The sequence below is a fragment of the Jatropha curcas genome, chromosome 2 (assembly GCF_041381405.1).
Source record: "Jatropha curcas cultivar XTBG-Jc1 chromosome 2, XTBG_Jcur_1.0, whole genome shotgun sequence".
NCBI lineage: Eukaryota > Viridiplantae > Streptophyta > Magnoliopsida > Malpighiales > Euphorbiaceae > Jatropha > Jatropha curcas.
In genome coordinates, this window is record NC_143152.1 from 32,789,488 (window position 1) to 32,800,793 (window position 11,306).

The 11,306-nt window shown below is 33.7% G+C and overlaps 2 protein-coding genes across 9 annotated transcripts; one reads left to right on the forward strand and one right to left on the reverse strand.

The window, feature by feature from the left end:
* Window positions 1-485: 485 nt before the first annotated feature.
* Window positions 486-3,445, reverse strand: CBP60G (Cam-binding protein 60-like G). Its single transcript, XM_012233548.4, has 8 exons — window positions 3,099-3,445; window positions 2,940-3,015; window positions 2,759-2,811; window positions 2,138-2,634; window positions 1,879-2,039; window positions 1,587-1,790; window positions 1,338-1,503; window positions 486-1,224 (listed from the first exon to the last, which is right to left on the reverse strand). Exons 1-8 carry the CDS (start codon window positions 3,188-3,190, stop codon window positions 743-745), a joined length of 1,731 nt encoding a protein of 576 aa, XP_012088938.1. The 5' UTR covers window positions 3,191-3,445; the 3' UTR covers window positions 486-742.
* Window positions 3,446-5,933: 2,488 nt separating this feature from the next.
* Window positions 5,934-10,980, forward strand: LOC105647448 (Ppx-GppA phosphatase). 8 transcript variants are annotated; one of them, XM_012233544.4, is made up of 9 exons: window positions 5,934-7,112; window positions 7,517-7,690; window positions 7,929-7,970; window positions 8,065-8,145; window positions 8,240-8,359; window positions 9,281-9,370; window positions 9,464-9,656; window positions 9,864-10,010; window positions 10,385-10,980. In XM_012233544.4, the coding sequence occupies exons 1-7, from the start codon at window positions 6,042-6,044 to the stop codon at window positions 9,524-9,526; spliced, it is 1,641 nt and encodes a 546-aa protein (XP_012088934.1). In that variant the 5' UTR covers window positions 5,934-6,041; the 3' UTR covers window positions 9,527-9,656; window positions 9,864-10,010; window positions 10,385-10,980. The 8 variants fall into 8 exon arrangements, with proteins under 8 accessions (XP_012088934.1, XP_012088932.1, XP_012088933.1 ...); XM_012233542.4 differs by having other exon boundaries at window positions 9,281-9,656; XM_012233543.4 differs by having other exon boundaries at window positions 9,281-9,656; window positions 10,420-10,980.
* Window positions 10,981-11,306: the final 326 nt, after the last annotated feature.

The window sequence follows — 11,306 nt, forward strand, 5'->3', positions numbered from 1 at the left end:
TAATTAATTTAATTTGTAAGATTTAAAAATAGTATTCATGCTTAAATTACATAAAATTCACTTTGATATGCCATTTATTTTTGCACTGAAATTACATAATTACATCCACTTTGCGATTCACTTTAATTGATTTTGATTGATGTTGCATGTGTCTCTGTGCGTGTGTGTGTGTGTTTTAATTTTTTTTTAAATAAAAGGTGTAATCTTTTGGACTTTTCAGTAATGTGTTTTTCAAGAATTAGCGATTAAACTTGTATTTTTCATCCGTATGAACTTGTATTTTAAGACCGGATTCCATTTGCAAAGCCTATTGGACCTAAAGCCCAACCATTTTTCGGCCTGCGTCAATAAACAATTTTATAATATGGAGCCCATTTTTTGGTAAAAATTTGACTTAAATGGCCCAAAACTAAAGATTTTGTTAATTAGGTTTGACAATTACTTTTTAATTTAATTTAATATATTGAAAAAGTGCGAGGACCAAATTGAACTCCCATCTATTTCTATCTCATATTTATTTTTATTTTTTTATATTGGGGATTTTTCAAATAAAAACTTTGACTTTAGCTCTCATTCCCCTTTTATGCAATTTGTTACAAGAAAGGAGAGCAAAGATTTGCAAGAAAATTAAACACAGGAAAGCCAGCTAAAAATCTACTTATCTAACTCTCATGAACTCAGGAGAGCTTAAGCTTACCTCCTTAGCCTTGAGAAGCATTTTGATTCCTAAAAGTCTAGTAATCTACATACAGAAGCTTGCTTGGAAGTTGGTACACAAGCTTTGCCATGGCTTTTTTGCAGCAACACGACGCCTGACAGAGTGAAATTTGATGGCAGCTCGTAGTTTGCACCATCCTGCTTTAGGTTTTCTAGTTCTTGACATATGTACACCATATCTTGGATAAGAAGAAAAGAAATCAACTTCTCCTTCGTTACTTGAACCGAAAATGATTGGATTAGCAGGAGATGATGTTGATGTTGGAAACTGAGAAATGTCCTCAGGGATTAGTTGTTGATTGCTTGTTACTAGTGGCCATTGTGATAAACTAGTAGAGCAAATAGCTTCTCCTGTATAATTAGGAGGCGAAAATGGATCCATTAATTTGAAACTGTTCCTTAACATTTGAGATAATACTTGTCCTGGATGATTGTTTTGTGCTAAAGAAAATTGTAATTGACTTCCACTCTCTATTGTGTTAAAATCTAGCAGCATTTCTTGTTGCTCTGCACAAAAAACAAATTGTCTTAGCGAAAAAATGTGAATTATGAGCTTAAAAAAACTACTTTTGCACAAAAGAATTGCATAATGAAAAGATTATATGTTATTTGCTTCATACCTTGCTGTGGCTGTTCAAGTTGTTGCAGACCGGGATTCAGATTCTGAAATGGTTCAGTTTGTGGGTATGTCAAGGGCCTTGAAGGGCCGAAAATGGCACGATCATCAATTGGAATGAAGTTATTCACATGAGCATAAGCTTGTCGCTTCAAATTTTCCACTAGGACCTGTCAGTTAAGCAGAGGGATCAATAAACAGAATATATGCATACATTTTACAAGTACAAACTCCATCAATTTTAACTACTTACCTTTTGATGAGGAGCTAGTTTATCTAGAGGTTCATAAATCTGCCCATCAAATGTTACTCCTATAACCTTATAGACAGAATTGAAAAGAAGTCCAAAAGTTTGTTCACATTCATAGTAAGCATATAACTGATCATCAACAACACAATCATTTGCATGCTCTATAATTGTGTCCCATGTCTTCTTTGAGATTCCTCCACCAAGCATCTGCAAGCCAACATGGATATTCATAATTAAGATGATTGTTCATTTAGCTAAGAAAAAAAGAAAATTTGAAAGAAGGGGATTCTCTTACATTTCGTAGTTCAGCTGGATTAACTGCATAAAACTGCAGAAACTTCCCAACAGTATCAATTCCCCTCTCAGCCAGCTTCTTATGAGATGCACCCTCTTTCGCGATTTTTTCCAACCGCCATATTTCATCGTTGAAGCGCGGGGGGTGATGTTTCTTATACACTGAGTTTAACAAATTAACTATTAGTCCTTTAGAAAAAAGAAAAAAAAAAAGAAAAGAAAAAGCTGATATGATAAATACAAAACAACACACAACTTACACTCTCCGCGATGATCCTTTACCACAAAAGCTTCACTAATAGCTTCCATAATCCTTATTTCACCACAAGTTTTTTGCACAGGTCTAACTCCTAACCGAAATTTTCGACTTCTCTGCCAGCTAGAATTATCAGTGAAAACTATATCACTTATTAAACCAACACCAGCTCTTAATGTAATCATCAAATCTCCTCCTGTCACTAAGGGCCTTCTACCCTCTCTTTCGCGGATAATACTGGAATTGAATTCACTCTCATTCCAATATTCTCTTTCATCAGAACCGAAATCAGCATCGAGGACAAGAATCTCAATCTTGATACAAGAAAGAGAACCAGAACTTATAATAGTATTGCTATTAGCATCCAACAATTCAATTCTGATAGGATTACCATCCTCGGTTCCTATTTTGCTACCAGTGAAAATGGTGCTAGGCGGTTTGTTAATAAAGCGCAACAGGAAGCCTCCAACTCTTGATGTCTCAGCTTGATTGAAGGACGGTCTGTAACAAGAAATGAATATCAAACTCTTAGATTTTCAAATTTTCAAGTTCATTTTTAGAAGAAATGAAATCCTTATTAACAAATATCAAGAATAGAGATATAATTGTAGATAGAAGAATTAACCTGAAGGATGGTTGAAAGAAGCGTTGCACTGTCCTCTCCACCTCATCTCTCACCTTAACGATAAAAGAAGCAGAATAACTAACTTCAAATATAAAAATACAAGCTGAAATGAGCTGTTCTTATGAATGGTCCTGTAAAGAAGAAAAGAGAGTAATATATATATATATATATATATAATTACCACTCGGCGAAGAAAAGGTTCCATTTTATTCGTCATATCCTCCATTGAAAGGAGTCCAAGAACATCTCTAATGGCACTGCAAAAGGGAAAGAAACAAAAGAACATTAAGAAAATATTGAATAATTTCGAAACTTGTTAAGTGCATAATTAAGAACTTACTTCTTAAACCGCTTAGAATCTTGACCTGGAGCTTCACTCCCACTTTCAGAATCTCCATGAAAAGGCCTTTTTGGCATCATCACAAGACTCATACAAAAAGAGATAAAATGTACCTTGCAAACTTACAAACCCTTTTCTTTCTTTCTTTTATTTTTTTTCTTTTTCTGATTACAATCGAGCAAGAGCAACTAACACTGAACCGCCATGGATGCTTTATATAAGATAGAAAGACTGACTTTTAACTCAAAAAGAAAAAAACAGAAGTAACATAGAAGTTTCAGCTGAACTCCAAAATCTACGCGTTATTAAGCATAACATGACTCAAAAAAGTCAAGAATCATATATCATTATCATTATTAATACTAATAAAAGTTCAAGAATAAAGCTAAAACAAGAAACCCAAAAATAGAATATATTTTTTATTGTAAATTATTAATAAACTTGGATACTCCAAAAGTATCAAGAGCAAGAACATAGAAACTGTCAACTGGAATTTAGTATAAAACACACCAACTTTGGTTTTGAATACTAGAAAAAGGCAGTTGAAGTCTTGATTTTCTAGGTAACGAACTAACCGCGTAATGATTGAAAGGTACGTGAGCAGTATAAATTAAAAAGGTGAAAACAACAAAAAAAAGGATGGTTTTGTTATTTGTGTAGTAATTAAAGATGTTTAACAGAGAAAAATTAGAGAAAACACGGTTACCAGACGCGTTCCTTGATAGATAGAGAAGGTTGGTAGAAGTTGCAGACAAAATTTCTGGGTGGCCGCGCTTTGGGTTATGAAAAGTGACGGACATTGAAGTAAACGCAGAAATTCTATTTATTTATATACATATGAATTTGAATTAGACCTGAATTTCAATTGAATCTTGAATAGAATTCAACTTGTATTCAAGTTAATCTTTTCACTATATTATTGTGTTATTCAAAATGAAACTTTCATTGTAATTGTTCAAGTCTATGTACAATTTTTTTACGTTCAAAATACAAGGGAATCCTGCTTCCACCAGTTTAACACTCTCTCTCTAGAAAACAAAGCTAATAAGGATGGAAAGCTAATTAATTAATTGTATAATATTAATATTTTAACATTAATTATCCTGGTACAATGAAATTTACACATTAGGCCTTTTGCATTTGTATTTTTATACCAATTGGCCTTAGAAAACTACCATACCGTTGACCTGCGTTTCTTCAGATACACGAATAATTTATGTATCTGTACGCTTAAAATTCGAACCATTTAAAAGATGTTGAATTGTAAAGCTTCAATGTCGGGTTCCACTTAGCGTTACCAATTACCACCGCTTTCATTCAATGTCAGCCACGTGTAATTGTAAAGTTTCCATCTCTCTGAGTTTTGCACTTTTTGCTTTAATCAAACTGGAAAAAAAAAAAAGAAGAATAATACTTATATATATATATATATATATATATATATATTTCAGTCATCTGAGACCTTTAGTTGGTTGGAACATTTGATTGGTTGTTTTTTTTTTTTGAAGATATTTGATTGGTTGGTTTGGAGAGAAGACGTGAAGAATCAAAAATTCTTTGCAATTTATGGCGCTCTCTTCATTCTCCGTTTACTTACTTTTCTGAGAAAATTCCTTTTTGATATGCATTTTCCAGGAAAATATGAGCAAGAAAATTCTTGGAACCACCATTTTTTTATCATATTTATTAGATTATTTTCTAATTTTTGAGCTAGTTGCTTTCATTTTCAATCTTGGCTCGTAATGAGTTGCATTCAATGCTTAATCGATTCACTTTCACATTGTATACCTTTTAACCCACATAGTTTACATATTAAAAAATTAGTTAAAAGACATTCAAATTAAAAATTTACACCTTTATAAAAATATCTTGAAAAATAAAAACTTCATTAAATATGAATATGTCTTTATTAATGGTGGTCAATAATTATGATTACTCGTAAAAGAATATATGTCTATTCAGAAGTTTGTTATTTTCTTACAATTAATTTTGCTAATGTTCATAAATTTCAAAATTTTAATTTTTTTTTCTTTAAAATAAAGTAATTTTCTATTTGAGTAGAGAAAGATATTTCATTGATGGATCTTTTTAAAAATTTACACCTTTATAAAAATATCTTGAATTATAAAAACTTCATTAAATATAAATATGTCTTTATTAATGGTGGTCAATAATTATGATTACTCGTAAAAGAATATATGTCTATTCAGAAGTTTGTTCTTCTCTTACAATTAATTTTGTTAATGTTCAAAAATTTAATTTTATTTTTCTTTAAAATAACGTAATTTTTCTATTTGAGTAGAGAAAGATATTTCATTGATGGATCTTTTTATCACTCTAAACATTTAAAAAATATAAAAAAAAATGAAATTAGTTACCTAATGGAGTAAATTCGGAGATGTATATACTGAACGTGAGGATTAGTTGAGCTTAGAAGGAAAAGGAAGCTCAAGAAGTGAGCAGGGGGAGACAGTAGGGAAGATCGCAAAATGCTTTCTTTCTTCTCTGTCGTGACAGAAAAGTTTGCCCCTTGAACGAAGAGGGAAAGTTTCCTTTGTTAGGCCGATACAAAGCCCATCATCTCCTTAACGCCAACATTTATGTCCGTTGTTTGTGGACTACATCTTGGGCTTGGGCCTTGGGCTCAGGACCAAATACGAGAGGAATAAATTTATGATATATATCTATATAGGTACGTGCAACCTAGTTCCGAAGTAATTAGGAATATAGATTTATTCCTAATTATTTTATAAAAAAACTATTTTTTAAGAAAATAAAAAATAAAAAATTATTTTCTGGAATCAAACATACCGTATATATCTTCTGATTTCATAGCATATAAATATATATTTCTCCCACTTTTGATCTGTATCTTTCTTCTTTTTCTCTGTTTCTGTTTTTCCTCCATCAACTAAAGGACAAATTCCAGCAGGAAAAAACTCCATGGGTTCATCAAGTAATCTCTTTGCGTCAATAGATATGGGCACAAATTCATTCAAGATGTTAATAGTCCAAGCAGACCGATCGGGTAAATTCCTAACCATTGATCGCCACAAGAATCCTGTATGCCTTGGCCGCGATAGTTCCACTTCTATCTCCATAGAATCCCATTTTCGTTCTCTCGAGTGTCTCCAACAATTCAGTAAAATTCTCAAGTACAACAACGTGTCTCCCCATCGGACCCGCTGTGTCGCCACTGCAGCACTGCGCGAAGCAGATAATGCAATTGAATTTCAAAAAGCAATACATGAAAATACTGGCTTAGATGTTGTCGTTTTGTCCGGTGAAGAGGAGGCAAGGTTTGTTTACTTGGGTGTACTTCAATTTTTACCTGTGTTTGACAAAAGAGTGTTGGTTGTGGATATTGGAGGTGGGTCTACCGAGTTTGTTATAGGAGAGAAAGGGAATGCTATCTTGAGAGTCTCTCTCAAGTTAGGACATGTCGGTTTGACTCAGAAGTTCCATACCGATGGTATAAATTCGGATATGAGAGAGTTTGTTAGGTTAGTTATAAAGGAATCTGGGTTAGTTGAGGCAGTTAAGGAGTGTGGTTTTGAAGTGGTTGTCGGGACTTCAGGCACTATCAGGGCAATCGAGAAGGCTGTGTTTTATAGTTATGGAGAAGATTTGGTTGCTGGTAATGAGATTTTGTTTAGGGATTGTAAAAGGGATTGGAAGTTTACTAGAGGAGAATTGAGGTGTGTTGTTGACAGGTTGTGCAAAGAAGGAGAGAGAGAGAAGAGTAGGAGAGATGAGTTTTTCAAGAGAAGATCAGAGTTTATTCTTGCTGGTGCAGTGTTATTGGAGGAGATATTTGAGGTGCTTGGAATTGACGAACTGGAGGTTTCCGAGTATGCATTAGGAGAAGGTGTTATTGCTGAAACTTTGACTCAAGTGTTTGAGGGTTATGATCTGAATGCTAATGTGAGGTGGCATTCTGTTGTAAGGCTTGCAACAAGGTTCGGTGATAAGAGCACAATTAAATCTGCTGCGCGATGTTCTGTAATTGCAAAAGTAACACTAACATGCACTTCCTAGCTATGTTTATTTTCTTTATTTTTTGACATTAGCTATTTCCTTGTGCATATATGAAATGCTTGTGTTTTGATTGTGCATTCTCTCAAATTTACGTTATGATAGCTTAAGTTTGAAGAATAGAAGCAGATCTTTTGGCGTTTTACTCCAAAAAGTTGTTGGATGAAACAAGGCATTTTTTTAAAAACTTTTTGTGAAAGATAAGCACAAGCATTATGATGGTTGTTAATTAATGCAGTATCATTGTTATTAATGATTAGAATTTGATTTCCATTTTGAGCATTTTACCTGGATGTGAAACAATAACCTGTGCTGTGGTTCTTCTTTGCAAATAAATAAGAAGTATTACTTAGAGCCATCCAATGACTTGGTGATTGCCGCAGGAGGTTTTTGAGGGCTTGACAAAATGGGTAGAGATTGCTGATAATCATGATAAAATTGATACCCACTTGGCTGAAAAAGATCTTGAATGTCTTCAAGCTGCCTGTTTACTTCACAATATAGGGCTTTTCACCGGTAAAAAGGGTTACCATAAGCAGACTTACCGAATTATTACGGTATGTTCTCTGTTCTTTTTAGGATCATAAGGCCGATGTTTGTAATAATGTTGCGCATATGTGATGTATCTAGCTATCTGTGTCTATGGAAGAAGTAGGATATATTTTGAATTCTGGTCATGGGGAGAAATTTCTGTGAACGCTGACGCATGAAGGAAATGGATCTTTTGAACATATTGTATTGTTGTTATCTCTCCATCTTTGATTTTTATTCCTGAAAAGCTCTACCTTTGTGCAGAGCGGTGATTACCTTCAAGGATATAGTGATGAAGAAGTCAAGGTACATTGTAAACATATTGATTGTCACATGTTTTCTTCAACATGAATATTCTGAAGATGTGCTCCATGCTGATAATTGTTTGGGCATTTTATAGTTAATAGCGTTACTTACGAGGCATCATAGGAAGAAATTTCCGAAGTCTGATCATTCCACTATTGCTGAGATTTCTGAAGAGGTGTCTTATGCTCTATGTTTTCACGCGCTGTTTTTGTTTGTTTGTCTGGGGAAAGAAAAGAATGCTATAACCTGCATTTCTATGTTCATTTCAGTTAAAGAAGAGATTCAGAATTCTGTGTGTCATCATACGGATATCTGTCATGTTACAAGAAAATGATTGTCTGGACTTACAAGATATGGAATTTTTATGTTCTGATGGAGGATTCAAACTGGTATGCGCTGTAAAGGAAATGTCAAGATGCTTGTATGCAAATAATGCCTAAGATGCATCTCTGAAGTATTCATATTTATTAATTTCTTCCTTTGTATTTTTTTTTTCACATTTTGGATTTCAAACATTTCTTAGAACATGTGTGCAAGGAGGATATTTGTTGAATATAGCTGAGATCGATCCATGCACTGTATGAAGCTCTGGTTAGAATGTGGATAATTTGTATTTGGCAGCTCTGACATAGGCCAATTTTATCCATTTTCACAATTTTAGTGAATTTTGTGGAGGAAAAAAAAAAATTATGCCCCCAGCATGCCTGCAGGGAACACCTATTTGTCCCAGTTATCAAGTTTTGATGCAATTGCTTGAAATATGAATAGTTCATTGCAGAATATTATTGATGATGCTTTTCAAAGAAACTATCATACACCATCTCACTGATTAGAATTTTTATGGCATGGTGTAGTGCAGAACTTCTTGTGCATTAAAAAATGTGTAAGATGCATCTTTGAAGTGCCATAAATATTTGATTCATTTTTGCTTTTGTAACTGAGTTTGTATGATCAACTCAATTTCTGTGTTCTGGCATGAGAGAGCATGTGAACAACAGTATGAATTCATTATGATATCATTGAAGAATGTCCAGGAATCAATTTAACTATATGAAATTATTGTGTTGATATGACAGATATTAAAGGCAAAGAAACTTTTTGTATTGCTTGGTAGAACTCGCATGGCTTCTATGCTTTGCTTTGGTATTGTAGTTATTAGTTGAATGTAATGTCAAAAAGTGCCATATTACTTATTCCCTTTTCATATTGAAATTTCATTCTGGTGCCATATGTCAGCCATATTAATTCTTGTGTGCTTCTTTGGGCAAGAACTTTTGTGTAGTGTTGACTTAAATGTTTTTTCTGAGAAGATGTTCAGGGAAGCGAGTGATAGAACTGCTTCACCTGTGGGAAGGGACATGGAGAGAAAACTGCAAAAAGAGTTGGCACAGTTCAAGATTGTAAAATTTTCAGTCCACTGCCAATATTATTTCCTTTTTTATCAAATCAATATCGTTACTATTGTAAATTCTTGCTCCTTTGAATGTCATCAGATATTTCAGCGGCTGTTGTCAGTCGAGGTGCTACCTTGCTCTTTAGAAACATCAAAGAGATGAAAATACTTGCACAAACAGATATCAGTCTCTCTTAGTTTGCCATGGAAACTTCCATAACTCATACACTGGACCTCAGTAATTGACCCCATGTTGGTTGCCTTGAGAACGAACCAGAAATAAAGTATACCTGGTATGTCTATCTCATTCTTGTTAAACATTTTATTGCATATCCATATTATTTGTTGCTCTGGTCTCTATCATTTTCATCAAGATTGTATGTGCATATATATCTCATCTTGTTCTTTTCTTGATGGAAAAATAATGATTACGTTCCTCCATCTTCCTCCCTCTGTCTCTGTCTTGCCCTCTCTCTCTCTCTCTCTCTCTCTCGTGGCAGTGTCGTTATGTTGCTGAACAAATCATTCCCTTGGTTGCTTCAAGCAAAATACAGAAGAAATAAGTAGATGAGAATTTCCCGTGTATAATCATTGGCTGGATATGGACCCTAGTAAATAGTTCCAGCATTTTGGCTTCAACTAGTCAGGTAAAACTTGGTTTCTCTTTTCACCTTTACACCCATATGCTTCATTGCTAAATCATATGATTGGTGTCACTAGTAATTTAGTATCCTTGTTGCTAATTTATCTAGAGGGAGGGAGGTAGTTGAGCTTATGTATAGGAGGTGAATGACCATTTCACAAATGCAAATTAGATAATTTAGAATATTGAAACCCAAAAATAAGGAAAAGCCCAAAGGAGCTTTACTTTAGTTATTCTTAATACATGGCTTATTGAAACACAAACCTTCTTTGATATTTTTAACTTGGCACAAATGGATACATGTTTCCTGGCCTGATACTTGGAGCAGCTCTTTAATTTGTCTTCATTTTGATGCCTTTTCTTACTTTCCGGCTTCAGGTGTGATTGTAACATCATGAACGTAATGTCCTCAGGGAAATTATGTACTGCCAAAGTGAGAAATGCGACTGAGAAACCTTTGGATCACTCTCCATTCCCTGTTATTCAGATTGACTGGTGTTTCCGTCATCCGGTATTATTCTTAGCCATGCAGAGCGCAGTCTAGCCGATGCTAGTGGCATTAATTGGAGAATAGTATAGAAGAGAACAATTTTTTTTTTTTTTTTTTTTTTTGTGAGATACGTGGCCTAGTTTCTATGTGCCAATGCCAGATACTGATGCTGAGGCAAAGCTGAGCTTAAAATTGGGCAAGTGCATTAGTTTTGCTGAGGTTGATGCTATTCCTGGTTGATGATTATTTTTTATAAGAAAAAGCAGCAAGTTGATGGAACCTTATCATTGATTCTTTCGCTTCATGAGATACAAAGGCAAGAGACCAGGCAAATGGCTAGGTCTATGTTGGTGTTTTAATATTAAATAAAGATTTTATTGCAGTTTCTGTGCTGTTGTGAACAATGTAATAAGAAAGAAAGTGGCAATCAGGTTTCTGCCTTTTGTTGTGATTCAATAAAAAAAAAAAAACTCTATAGTTTCTATGACAAGTTGCTTTCATGGATAATAAGCCATGCGAGAAACACTGGATCATTTTCTGCTTTTGTGTTTTATGGATAGATGATAGGGTCAAAGAAGTGTCTGTCTTTCTCTTTCTTGGAGATGATAATGGCAATGATAATTGCAATAAGAAATTTATGATCTTTAGACCTATTCTTTTAGGTGCTATTGTGAAAAAAACAATTTGATCTTTGTTATAGAATTTTTACTATTCAAATATGAGAAATTTATATTTGTAGCAAATAAAAAAATTTTAAATTAAAATAAATGTTAAATTTTTTTAAAAATAATATTGAATGATATCCAATTA

Excerpts from the sequence above, each read along its gene's own strand:
- LOC105647448 (XM_012233542.4), top strand. The coding sequence starts at position 6,042 with ATGGGTTCATCAAGTAATCTCTTTGCGTCAATAGATATGGGCACAAAT. Across the intron at positions 7,691-7,928 it reads AGACTTACCGAATTATTACG|AGCGGTGATTACCTTCAAGG; the intron begins GTATGTTCTCTG and ends ACCTTTGTGCAG. Across the intron at positions 7,971-8,064 it reads ATAGTGATGAAGAAGTCAAG|TTAATAGCGTTACTTACGAG; the intron begins GTACATTGTAAA and ends GGCATTTTATAG.
- CBP60G (XM_012233548.4), bottom strand. The coding sequence starts at position 3,190 with ATGAGTCTTGTGATGATGCCAAAAAGGCCTTTTCATGGAGATTCTGAA. Across the intron at positions 3,016-3,098 it reads GATTCTAAGCGGTTTAAGAA|TGCCATTAGAGATGTTCTTG; the intron begins GTAAGTTCTTAA and ends TCCCTTTTGCAG. Across the intron at positions 2,812-2,939 it reads AACCTTTTCTTCGCCGAGTG|GTGAGAGATGAGGTGGAGAG; the intron begins GTAATTATATAT and ends TTTATCGTTAAG.